Below are 12,472 nucleotides of genomic sequence, written 5' to 3' on the forward strand. Positions count from 1 at the left end.
GGGCCTGGAGGCTGAGGGAAGCAGCCGGGCAGCTGGGAGAGCCAAGGAGACCCATCCTCCCTGGACGCATCAGGTGCCGAGAAGATCAGACCAGGCTTGGGGAAGCAGTGTTTGAACAGGATGGAAACGGCGCTGGAGGCCCTGCCTGCAGCCTGGCCTTGTGGCTTCTGAGGGCCGAGGGTCTGGGGAGCATGGGGGCTCTTGGGGGGCAGCTCGATGAGGCTGGAGTATCCCCTGGCCCCGGGAGGAAATGGAGGTGTCCCTGAAGGTTTGTGAGATGGCTGCAGACCCAGTCTGGAGTTGCTTGGCATCCCGAGCTCGCCCTTAACCTGCTGTTTCCCCAGACCCAGAGCATTCATAGCCTCCTGTGTCCTGTCCTGCGGGGTCTCCATGGGACCCGAGGACTGACAGAGGCAAGCTTCCCTCCCAGTGGAGTCCCTCATGGGAGGGTTATGGGGACACTTTTCCCATGAAAGACCTCTGTCTGGCCCCTTGCCAGTCCCTAAATTGGAAACGCTGCATTTTTGTTTTTCCCCTTTTCCACCCCTGGCTACAAGGGGTTTCCATATAGGAGCTATGGTCTTTGGGTCATAGGAGCTATGAGTTTGAGTACAGTATGAAGGCCACACAGCCTCTGGCCTGAAAAAATTTACACAGGTTCGCATCCATTACATCGAGTCCCCCTTCAGGAATGTGTCACGTCCACCCCTGGATCCCTGCAGTGACCGGACTCTGCCTTATGCATCTTCCATCCCAGTGCCTGGCACAAAGAAGACATGGTACTAATAGGTTACGTGTACACGGACGTTACAGTTGATGTAGCCCTTTCCACACGCATCTCATTTTGATTTGCACAACTGTGGCAGGCAGATTAATGTCCCTCTCCAAGACTTCCATGTTCTAATTCCCAGAACCTGGGAATGTGCGACCTGGTACAGATGTGATGAAGTTAAGGGCCTTGAGATGGGGACATGATGCTGGATTATCCAGGCGGGCCCAACGGAATCACAGGGATCCTTATAAGGGGGCCTGTGGAGTCAGAGAGGGATTGAGAGATGCTGTGCGGTTGGCTTTGAAGATGGAGGAGGGGCCACGAGCCAAGGCTGCTTCCAGAGGCTGGAAAGAGGCAAGGGATCAGATTCTCCCTTAGAGCTGCCGGAAGGAGCACAGCTCTGCCAACACCTTGCTTTTACCCTAGTGAAACCCCTTGTGGATTTCGGAACTTTATGGCTGTAAGAGAATATACATCTGTGTTGTTTGAAGTTACTAAGGTTGTGGTAACTGTCACAGCAGCAGTAGGAGACTAACACAGCAGCCCTGGAGAGAGGGAATTCTTATGGGTCCCGTTGTGCAGGCCCAGAGAGGTGCAGTCACTGGTCCAAGGGAGCCGAGTGGCAGGTAGTGGCGCTTGGGTTCAAAGCCAGAGGGCCGGGGCTCTGTTTGCTCTTCCCCAGCAGCCCCCTGCCCACCCAGGCCAGCGTTCTGCTGGGAGTCCCCCTGCCTTCCCCTCTGTCCTCCATCCTCCACCTCTCTACTGAGTGCCTGCAATGTGCCAGGCGTTGCAGCGACCGAGGCAGACAGTCCCTGCCCTCGGGGGAGAGCGGACATTCTGTGCCTTGGTGTGTTTATGGGCTCTGTAGCCAGATAAAAATGGCCTGCCCGTCTTCTGCACTTATTATTCACCAAGCCCTGTTCTAAGAGCCTCTCCCGCCTCCAGTAATGCTCGTGACACTCACAGGTGGCTGCTGCTGTAATCCCCATTTTACAGGTGCAGAAGCAGGTGCAGAAGCAGGTGCAGAGGACACACGCTGTCAGCCTCCGGACACGGAGCTGAGATGAGGCAGAGCCACGGTTGAACCCGGTTGGCTTCCAGACCCAGTGTTCTAACCCCTGCCCTCCCCTGTCCCGCATAGATCTGGTTTGGACCTTGCCTGTCTTCCACATCAGCTCCACAACCGAGGACCCGTTCGTTGTCTGATCTGCTTAACCTTCCTTGTCGTCTCTGTAAAGTGGAGGGTAAATGAGATGTGAGGACCAGATTCTCCGTCAGCGAGCTGCCCTTAATGCTGTCCTCAAGGGGTGTGGGTCTGCCTGGAGCAGGACTCCAGGGCACAAGGGAGCCCGCGCTGGCCGATCTGTTGCTCAGCGTTGCCTGGGATGTGTTTTCCTTCTCCCTTTCTTTCTTTCCTTTTTTCTGATAGTCATGCATGTTTATTGTAGAAAAATTGGAAAGTACAGAAAATGATAGACTAAAAGCAACCTTTAATTCTATCACTGTGTGTTCCTACCCAGCTTCCTTGCTATAGAAGTGTACATATGTATATATATCAATATTTTATAGAACTGTGGTTTTATTGTACATGCTGTTTCCCAGCTCACCTTTTTTTTTTTTCCGTACGCGGGCCTCTCACTGTTGTGGCCTCTCCCGTTGCGGAGCACAGGCTCCGGACGCGCAGGCTCAGCGGCCATGGCTCACGGGCCCAGCCGCTCTGCGGCATGTGGGATCTTCCCGGACTGGGGCACGAACCCGTGTCCCCTGCATCGGCAGGCGGAGTCTCAACCAGTGCGCCACCAGGGAAGCCCCCCAGCTCACCTTTTGACCTAATTACATAGGGTGAGCATTTTCCCGTGGGAACTTCTGCAGTACCCCACAAGGCTCTTGATAAGTTATTGCTGGGGGTACAGTGCCTGTCCTGGGTCTGACTGCTGAGCCTGGGGCCCTCGAGATGACGGGAGGGAGGTGCGTGCACCACAGAGCAGAAGGCCAAGGTGGCGTCTGGGTTATTGTCTATGGCTGTGGGGAAAGATGGTTCCCCTGTGGCCTTGATGCTCGCTCCCCACTGAGGACTGTATTATAGATATCAAGTCAGGGTCCCCTCCTCCGACTTCCCTGGGGGCTCCTCCCCACTCTGCTCATTCAGTAAGTGGATTTGTGACCATGTGGGGGATGGCACAGGACAAACAGACTGGGGCCCAGAGCCATTCCATATGTGAGGGGTGGCCGGGCTCAGTGTGAAGAGGTGAGTGCATACAGGGACCCCGTTAGCTGGAGGAGGGGTGGAGGGGAAGGAGGGGGAAGGGAAACAGTGCACCGGGGGTATTTATCGTGGGCCAGACCCTCTGCTAAGAGTTTTACAAGCCTTTATTTACTCCTTCCTGGAACCCTAAGAGGGAAGTATTATTGCTCCATTTCACAGATATGGAAACTGAGGCACAGAGAGGTGCTAAGTGCCTTATCTGTGTTATCTCATTTAATCCTCACAGCAGGAAGTAGAGTGATTATCCATCCCGTCCCTCAGCAGCTCCAGGACGGTTAGCCACTGTCCTGGTCCACAGCCAAGTGGCAGAGCTGCGATCTTATCCCAGGTCTGTTGGCTCTGGAGCATATGTCTGTGCCCACCCTAAGCCCACGATTCCCCCGTTCTCAACCCTGGCTGCACATTGTAGCCAGCAGGGAGCTTTAAAAACACCAATGCTGGGCCCCTCCTGACGGATGGGTCAGAATCACTGGGGCAGGGGCTCTGGGTCTGTATCTCTGAGGAGCTTCCCAGGTGACTGCCGTGGGCAGCTGCTTTGAATCCTCCTACTAGGTGATCTTCAAGGTCCTTCTGCCTTTTTTTTTTTTTTTTTTGGGTGCACCGTGCGGCATGTGGAACTTCCCCGACCAGGGATCGAACCTGTGCTCCCTCAGTGGAAGCGCAGAGTCTTAACTACTGGACCGCCAAGAAAGTCCTTCTTTTTTTTTTTTTAAATCCTTATTAGAGTACAGTTGATTTATAATGTTGTGTTAGCTTCAGGTGTACAGCAAAGTGAATCAGTTACACATATACATATATCTACTCTTTTTAAGATTCTTTTCCCATATAGGTCATTACAGAGTATTGAGTAGAGTTCCCTGTGCTATACAGTAGGTCCTTATTAAGTATCTATTTTATATATAGTAGTGTGTATATGTCAATCCCAGTCTCCCATTTTATCCCTCCCGCCTGCCCCCTTTCTGGCTTTAACATGCTATATGAACTAGAAAGTGGCCAGGGCTGAAAAGAAAACTGGCAGCAGGCTTAATCCGGGCTTGATGTTTTTGCCTTTCTTTTGTGTCTCTTGGATTTAGGGATAGTGGTAGTGGTGCTGCTGGGGAATTTCTTGAGGGAAGTGATGCTCTTGAGTCGGGCCATCCTGGGCAAGCCCTGCTGTCCCAGCCCTCGGTCTGCTGCAGACTGGGTTTTACTCAAGGCCTTATAAGGCTCATGTTATTTTGGTCCTTTCAATTCCCAAAGGTGGAATTCTTTCCTCTTTCATATTTTTCAAACCTTGTCCTGGAAAAGGCATCCAGAATACCGTGTGTGCGCACGTGTGAACACACACACACACACACACACACACACACACACACACCCAGCCACCCAGCCAGCCAGGGATCCTCTGACCATACTGGTTTTGGGGGTCTTCTCTCTGATAACTCACACTGTGTAGCCTCTGGGAAGGGACCTTGTGGAATCTGCGGAGCAACCGGGCCCGCCATTCTGAGTGGGGCTTCTTGTCTTTAAAAGAGGCCGGGGGGCCGGGGCATCCATCATCACTGAGTGTCCTCGTGTGAAGGGGCTGACGGAATGGGGTGACCAGGCCAGAGCAGGTCCCTGCTGTCACAGGAAACTCACTCCCCTCTTGTCCCCGGCGTGTCCCTGGAGAGAGAGGAGGTGGGCTCAGAATGTGCCTCGAGCTCTGTGGTGGACTCCTGGTGTACTTGACCTCGGTCTGGTCGGTGAACGCTGTCATGGGGGGGCCTCCTCTTCTTTGCCCAGCTTCTTGTTCTCTGTTCCTCTCCACGGACTTGGCTCCTTTTCTTGGCATTCGAGTGGCGGTGGCCTCACTTTGTAAGACGGTGTCATCTTAGTGGCTGGCCTTTCTTGCCTGTGCAAGCTGAGAGGCATTAGAAGTGCAGGAAGCTCAGATAAGGGCGAGATAATTGGCCTCTTATTGCTTTTTTATGGCTCTTTTATTATCTGAAACCTTTGGGGAGGCTCCAGGAGTGTTTGCTCACAAGGCGAATTAGATTTTCCAGCCAGGCAGCAGCTGGGAGAGGTTGCCCCTGGGTGGGCTCAGGGTGGGTCAGTGGCCTTGGCAGGCAGCTAGAAGGGCCGGGGAGGGAGGAGGCAGCCCCAGTCTCATTTCTTGCCATGCCCACTGCTTCCCTGGCCTGGGAGGCTCTTCCCCCTCCCGTTTGCCTGGGGAACACCTGCTCCCGTCTGAGGGCAGCAGAGCTGGTGTCAAGAGCAAGGCTTTGCAGGCAAAGTGCAACTCTGCCACTTGCTGGCCAGGTGATTTGGGGCAAGGTACTTGCCGATTCTGAACCTCACTTTCCTCATCTGTAAAATGGTCACAATGAGACACGCACTTGTCCTCAAGCACTCTGCCTAGGGCTGGGCGCAGAGAAGATACCAGCAAAGTGCAGGGCAGGGGTGCTGGTGGTCTCCGACTAAGCCTGAGAAGACCTGTCCATGCACGGACACTGGCCTCTTCCCTCCCTTGGGGCCCCTGGTGTCTCAGCTTGCCTCAGCCATTGAGGCTCTCAGGGTGGGCATAAAGGTGACTGCTGTGCTGTGTGAGCCCTGCTCCCCCGCCCGGGACGCCAGGACTGCTCGGGGGCTGCTCAACAGAAGCACGGGCCCAGATTAGCTTCTCTAGTCGTGCCGGTGGCTTAGACCCACGCTGTCCTGTTCGGGGGCCACTAGCCACGTGTGGCTGTTCAAAATGAAATACAATGAAAAAATAAGTTCACTGTGTTTTGGTAACGTGCAAACCAGAGGCTCATATTTTCAGCCCCATCCTGGCTTACCCCCAAATGCCCATCCTGCCTCCATGTCACCTTTAGAGGTCACCCGGGACCTTCTGGGGTGTTCAGCCCTTGGAGCTGGTGTCACGATTTCTCCTCGACAGAGACTCGATCATGCATCTCTGACTATGCCAAGAGCGCTTTCTCTCTTTCCTTTGTTTTTTATTTTGTGGTACGCGGGCCTCTCACTGTTGTGGCCTCTCCTGTTGCGGAGCACAGGCTCCGGACGCGCAGGCCCAGCGGCCGTGGCTCACGGGCCCAGCCGCTCCGCGGCATGTGGGATCTTCCCGGACCGGGGCACGAACCCGTGTCCCCTGCATCGGCAGGCAGACTCTCAGCCACTGCGCCACCAGGGAAGCCCTCTCTTTCCTTTTTAAAAACACGGTTGGGAGAGTCGTCAAGCGAGGTGCAGTGATGTCGTGACACAGCGAGTCTGTGATGTCGGTGAATGTTTGAATGCGGGCTCCCTGCTCCCACATGGTCTGGTGGAAGGAGCAGACTCTGCAGGTGGGCTTCAGATCCCAGCTCCCTCTGACGAGCCGAGTGACTTCAGTAGAGTCAGTCATCAAGACTTCATGAGCCTTAGTTTCCCCATCTTAGAATGAGGACGACACTGCCTACCTCACGTGGGCTCTTGTGTTGTGAAATATGCAAATATAGGTAAAGTACAGCAAGCGGCACCTGGCGCGTTCTTCCAGGAGTCACCAGTTGTCACGGTTAACGTAGCAAAGCAAACTTTAAAACCAAATTCTGCCGAAGTCTCACGTCAGCTCCCGCTGGAATGATTCGGTTCTGTCTGAGCATTTCTGAGCAGCTGCACTCAGCACCTTGAAGCCGCCTCCAGGTTGAGAAGGTAATGACTCAGGGAAGCACTGTTAGGGATTGGGGCTCAGGTGGCTCCAGCCCAGCACCCGTCCTGGTCCAGACCAGCCCTGTCCCCTCTTGGCCTTAACTTCCCGCTGATGGAAAGCGTTACCCCAGGACTGAAACACGCCCCTCCCCGCCAGGCGACACTGCTGACTTCTGGCAGTAAAACCGGAGCTGAGTCTTGCTTCTCCAATAGTGCTGGTGGCTTCAGCCTGCGTTTTCCTGTTCGGGGGTCGCTTGCCACATGTGGCTATTTAAAATTAAATGACCTAAAACGAAAAGTTAAGTTCCATTAGCCACCTTCCAAGTGCCCCGTAGCCACGCGTGGCTCACTGGACAGCACAGACGTGGCATGTTGCCACCGTCACAGCCGTCCTTGCTCTGTTACCTGAGACGCATCTTGAGAGCCCAGCTTAGGGGCCCAGCAGGCTGGCTTCGCCGTCCGGCTCTGCCACTCACAGGCTGGTGACCTTGAGCAGGTTCCTCTGCCCGCCACCTGCCGGAGTGGGAAGGATGCCAGGATCTACCTGTCAGTGCTACTGGGAAGGCGAGGCCAAGGGCCTGCTCACAGGAGGTGTTCCACACTTCACTCTCCTCCCTCCCCTCTCCCTGCACTTCCGGTTGTCATCTCCCCCTTCCCTCCCCCTCCCTCTCCTCCTCCTCTGTTAAGGGCTTGCGTGCTGGCAAGTTCAAGTCAATTCTTCATAACAGTGGCAGCTGCCTTGGACAGTAGAAGGCGTCTACCCTCTGGGTTGCCAGATGTGGCTTTTTTTTTTGAGCATGGGCTTAAAAAAACAACAAAAACCTTTCACTTTGGGATAGTTTTAGATTTACAGGGACGTTGTAAAGGTAGCACATAGAGTTCCATATACCACCTCATCCTGTTCTCCCCATTGTTAGCATCTTACACGACCACGGGATATTTATCAAAACTAAGAAACCGGTGTCGGTACGTTACCGTTCTCTGAACTCCTGACTTTATCTGCATTTCATCAGTTTTTCTGCTTATGTTCCTTTTCTGTCCCGGGATCCCATCCAGGACCCACGTGGCATTCAGTTGTCATTTACACTGCTCTGCTCTGTGACAGTTCCTCAGTTTTGTTTTTCATGATCATTGAGAAGTAGTGGGCAGGTGTTTTATAGCATGTTCCCCCATCTGGGTTTGTTGGGTGTTTCTCTCATGATTCGCCTGGGGTTATGGACTTGGGGTAAGAATCCCACAGAGGTGAGCACCCTTCTCATCACGTTGTATCTGGAGTCCGTGATGCCCGAGTGATGGCACTGGGGGTGCTCACTTGACCGCTTGGTTAAGGTGGTGTCTGCTGTTTCTCCACTGCTTTCCCTTTGCTTCTCTGCTCCTGGGAAGCGTGTCTCTGGTCCAGCCCATCCTCAAGTGTGTGTGGGAATTAAGCCCCGCCTTCTGTGCATGGTCTTGTGAAGCTTTGCAGGTCCTTGTCTCTCAGACGCAAGGCCCCCCAGTCCTCTCCTCCATTTTGCATGTGGAGACTGGGGAGATGGAGATTCCCACTGAGTCTGCCCTGGAGGAGGAGAGACAGGGTGCCCTGGCCTGAAGAACATCTGATCCCTATCACTTATCACCGTGAATACGTTTGACCTTTATGCTCTTGTAAAGCAGCAGGTCGGCCTTACGGTGCCTTCTAAAGGTGAGGAAACCAAGAGGGGATGGGGCTTGTCCAAGGCCAACCCAGCTGTGGCCTCCCCAGCTCGGCCTTGGGGTCAAGTGGCCCTGTCACCTGGTGAGGGGCTGTCTGACGCTTCAAGGAACCAGCTGTCCCATCCTCCTGACTCACTGGCCCTGCTTCTCCGCCCGCAGGGAGCCGGCCGTGGTGAGCAATGGGGATGCCGTGGACACAGCTTTCTCTGGGGTCCGGCGCTCCAGCTGGAGACGGAAGAGCTCCCGTCGCAGTAAGTCCCCCGCACCGCCCCCCCCCCACCGCCCGCCCCCCAGGTCTCAGCCCCAGGAGGTTGGTGTCAGGATAGCCTCCCCTTCTCTAGGCTGAGAGAGCTGATGTGGGCTCGTGTGAGCCGAGGGGTTGTCCTTGCTGCATGGCTGCTGTGGGCTTGGTGGCAGCTCTGAGGTGGACTGGCCACTGCCCACCCTTGAGAGTTGCCCCCCTTTGCCACCTGATGTGAGTCGTGATCCAGGAGTAGATCACACATTCAGCTGCTCATCTGTCCCCCCAATACTTCCAAAGCTCCTACAGCGGGCCAGGGTGATCTGGGTGGTGGGTGTACACTGGTGACCAAGACGAGGCCCCTCTGGCAGCAGAACCAGACACGTAGGCGGGCGGTTACCATGCAGAGAGCGGGCGCCAGGATGGGGAGGTGGGGTTGGGAGAGCCACGAGTCCTGAGGTAGAGAGTGAAACAGCAGGGCTCCGGGCACGAGTGTCTAGGCTGAGAGGGCAACCTGTGCTGGAGCCCAAGGGCGAGGGGATGCCTGGCACCTCGGAAGCAGTGAGCCGTGGTGTGGTGGAGGGGCGGGTCTAAGGGGTGAGCAGGGCCAGGTGAGGCTGCCATCTCCCCAGTTCCTCCCAGAGTGTGTGTGGGGTGCCCCCGGAGGCCGTGCTTTCCCAAAAGTGACAGTGAGCCATAAGAGGCCAAGGGGAAGCCATGAGACCACGTCTGCACTTCAGTCCCATCACTGATGCTCCGAGACAAGGTGGTGGGCTGGAGGCTGTCCAGGGGAGGGAGGCTGATGGCTGGAGCCAGGGACCTGGAGAGAGGTGGGCAGGTCTGAGCCATGTGGGAGGCAGAATCTGTGTCGGTGGGGAGGGGGCGGTGAGGCTCCTATAGGGCTCTGGGGGCCCTGGGACCGCAGGGAGCAACGCAGTTAGGAACGGGGACTTCAGAGTCCATCTGGTCCTCTGTCTTCCTGGAAGGCCTGTGGGGTGAGGACAGGCTACCATCAGGGGTGGGGCCTGGTTTCCCAAACCCTCGCTCTGCGGGGGCCACGTGCCCCTAGAGAGGGCAGAGATTGGGCACACAGTTATGGGGGGAGACCTCTTTAAATATTCCAGCTCTGGAGCTGCTAACATGGGCAGGATGTGCTCTCTGCCCCGCTCATAGCACACCCGGCAAAATGTTAGGGGAGTGATGTGCTCATTTGCAGAACTTTTTACCAATCGGGCCCCCGCTGGCTGAGTTTTGGGGGACTCTCCTTAACCCCACTCCCCAAATCCATTCCCCCACTCCCTGCCGTGTCCTGTGCTCATTAGATATGGCTGCCTTGCCCTCCCCCACCTCTGGGTGGGGGGTGACTCCTTTTGGGGTAGTCCTGGGGGCCTGGGCGGCTGAAGAGGCTTCCGGGCCCTGGGGCACAGGTGCTGGGTTTGCTTCATGCTCCCTGTAGGTGCCATCAGGCAGAGGGGCAGGCCTGCAGGTGTCGGGGCGGCAGGGGGCATGTGCCGCAGTCACTGGGAGGGCGCCTTGGAGGGGCTGGGGAGCGGGAAGAGGCAGCGGAAGCTGCGTCCTCTTAGAGCAGTGGCAGGCTAGGGCTCCCCAGGGGCTGGGCTGCAGGATGCTGGCCCAGATGAGCCGTGGGGGTGCGGGCGGGCGGGCGGGCGGCCGAAGCTGCCAGCTGGTGCAGTCCTGCTGTCAGTCTGGCAGCCGCCCTGGGCCACCACAGCCTCCTTCGTGCTCTTTTCCTCTCCCTTCTCTCCCAGTCGACCGGTTTACTTTCCCCGCCCTGGAAGAAGATGTGATTTACGACGACGTCCCCTGCGAGAACCTGGACGCCCATCAACCCGGTAAAGCCTCTTTCAGGCGTCCCGCTTCTCTCCGGACAGAGGAGGGGTGGGAGGGATGGCGGGAGGGCGGGGCATGGGGAGGGTCTGTCCTTCCACTTCCTCCCCGGCCCCCACCCAGTCCACGGCCCCTCCTTCTTGCTTTCAAAAACCACGGCCGTCTTCCCGGGAGAGTCTGGAGATGGCTGAGGGCGTGGCCAGGCTGGGGCTAGGGCGGGGTTAGGGCTTCATGGGGCAGGGTTAGGGCTCCATGGGGAGGGGTTAGGGCTTCATGGGGAGGAGTTAACGCTTCAAGCGCAGGGATTAGGGCTTCAGGGGCAGGGACTTGCTGGGCTGTGGGTCCCCAGGCAAACCACTCACTTTTCCAAGCCTCCATTCCTCCTGAAAATGGGTCAATAGTCCAGACTTGCTGAGTGGTGAAGCAGAGAAAGCCTGGGAAAGCCTGGGCCCTGCCGGGGAGATTGGGGCCGCAGAGGAGAAACAGGGTGGAGGAGGGTGAGTGCTGCCGGAACTGGGCCCACATACTCACCTAGCTGGAAGGAGGACTACCCAGGGACGAGGGATATTTAATATCCGTTCACAGTAAGAGCCGTCTTTGCTTAAACACGTTTTGCCAGCTGCTCTTCATGGTTTGTCTCCTGTAATCTGCTTTGAAACTTTGACTTAGGGTATTACTTCCTTATTCTTCAGAGGAGGAAACTGTAGAGGCAGAGCTGGGATTCGAACCTGGGTCATTCTGACTCCAAGTCCAGTGCTCTGCTCCCCCCCCAAAAGGACTTGGGTGGCATTTTATGAAAGATGAAACGCATTTGCTTCCCCTATTCAGTCAACCCTGTGAGGTTGGTAGGGCAGGGCCTATGGCTCCAGTTGACAGTCACATCAGAGAGGTTAAGCCACCAGCCCCAGATCACACAGCCAGAATTTGAATAGACATCTGCTGGACTCTGCTTTTTCTACAACACTGTTCTTCTGCCTGTCTTCAGGGGCTCCCCATCTAGTGGGGGAAACAGCCCCTGCATTTGTGGAGCTCCTGGTCTGACAGGGGCGACCGTAACCATCCTGGGGCAGCATATAGTCCAACGGGAGAGACAACATGATGAGGCCTGACGTTCCCCGGGGGCACACTCCTGATACCTGTCCCAGGAGCAGGGCGGGTGGGCCCATGATCCACCCATCCATCTAACAAGCCCTGGAGGAGCCTGGAACCCATTTCTGCTTGTAGCTCATGTGAATCTGGGAGAGTGGGAAAGGGTGGCTGGATGAAGGTCCCAGAGCCAGGAGATCGGAGTGGCCTGAGGCCATTATTTGACCGCTTTGGGCTGTTCTCCCTCCTGAATCCAATGAAGCCACTAATCACTTGGTCACAGTCTTCACTGGGCAGCCTCGAGTCCCCAGGGTGTGGGGATATGGCATGTCCTGTGGTTTACCCTGAGGTGGGCAAGAGCAGGTAGTCTGGGAGCCAGTTGAGCCTGCCGACTGAGGACCAGGACTCCTGCCCTGAGACCCCCACTCTCTCTCGGGGCTGTGGGAGGGTTGAGTCGGTGAGGCCGGGCCCAGCCCTCAGCAGGTGCACCCCACAAGGAGCGCTGTGAACATCACACCTGCCAGGGCCCCGCACTGACCCACACGGCCTGTGGGCTCAGCCGGCGCTCAGTGTGGAGGTTGTCCACTGAGGTGCAGGCCGCACAGGCCAGTGGACCCACACAGCCTCGGGCTTTCATCCCGGCTCTGCCATTAATTAGGGCACAGCGCTCTGTGCTCTGGGCCTTGGCTTCTTCGTATGAAATCAGAATATCGTCCTGACCTCACAGGACTTTGGGGAGGGTCACGCCGCAGAACTTCTGGTTAAATCTCTCTGGCCTCAGTCGATGCATCTGTAAAACTGGGCAATGCTAGCTTCCTCCTTGGGTTGTGGGGAGGATGCCGTGAGATAGTTGATGTAGAGCACTGAGTGGGTGGTGGTAAGTGCTTTGAAAGGGGAGCCATGTTCCTGAGCATTAGTGAAG

General features: G+C 56.2%; 1 protein-coding gene across 3 annotated transcripts in view; it reads left to right on the plus strand.

Moving 5' to 3' along the window:
- The window catches only part of ARHGEF10L (Rho guanine nucleotide exchange factor 10 like), a 109,421-nt gene that overhangs the window by 11,126 nt on the left and 85,823 nt on the right, over positions 1-12,472 (plus strand). For all 3 annotated transcript variants that reach the window (XM_065895797.1, XM_065895807.1, XM_065895816.1), the window contains exons 4-5: positions 8,535-8,626; positions 10,386-10,469. In XM_065895797.1, the coding sequence (XP_065751869.1) occupies positions 8,535-8,626; positions 10,386-10,469 (176 nt within the window). The remainder of the gene's footprint in view (positions 1-8,534; positions 8,627-10,385; positions 10,470-12,472) is intronic.

Source organism: Phocoena phocoena, chromosome 1, assembly GCF_963924675.1.
Source record: "Phocoena phocoena chromosome 1, mPhoPho1.1, whole genome shotgun sequence".
Lineage (NCBI taxonomy): Eukaryota > Metazoa > Chordata > Mammalia > Artiodactyla > Phocoenidae > Phocoena > Phocoena phocoena.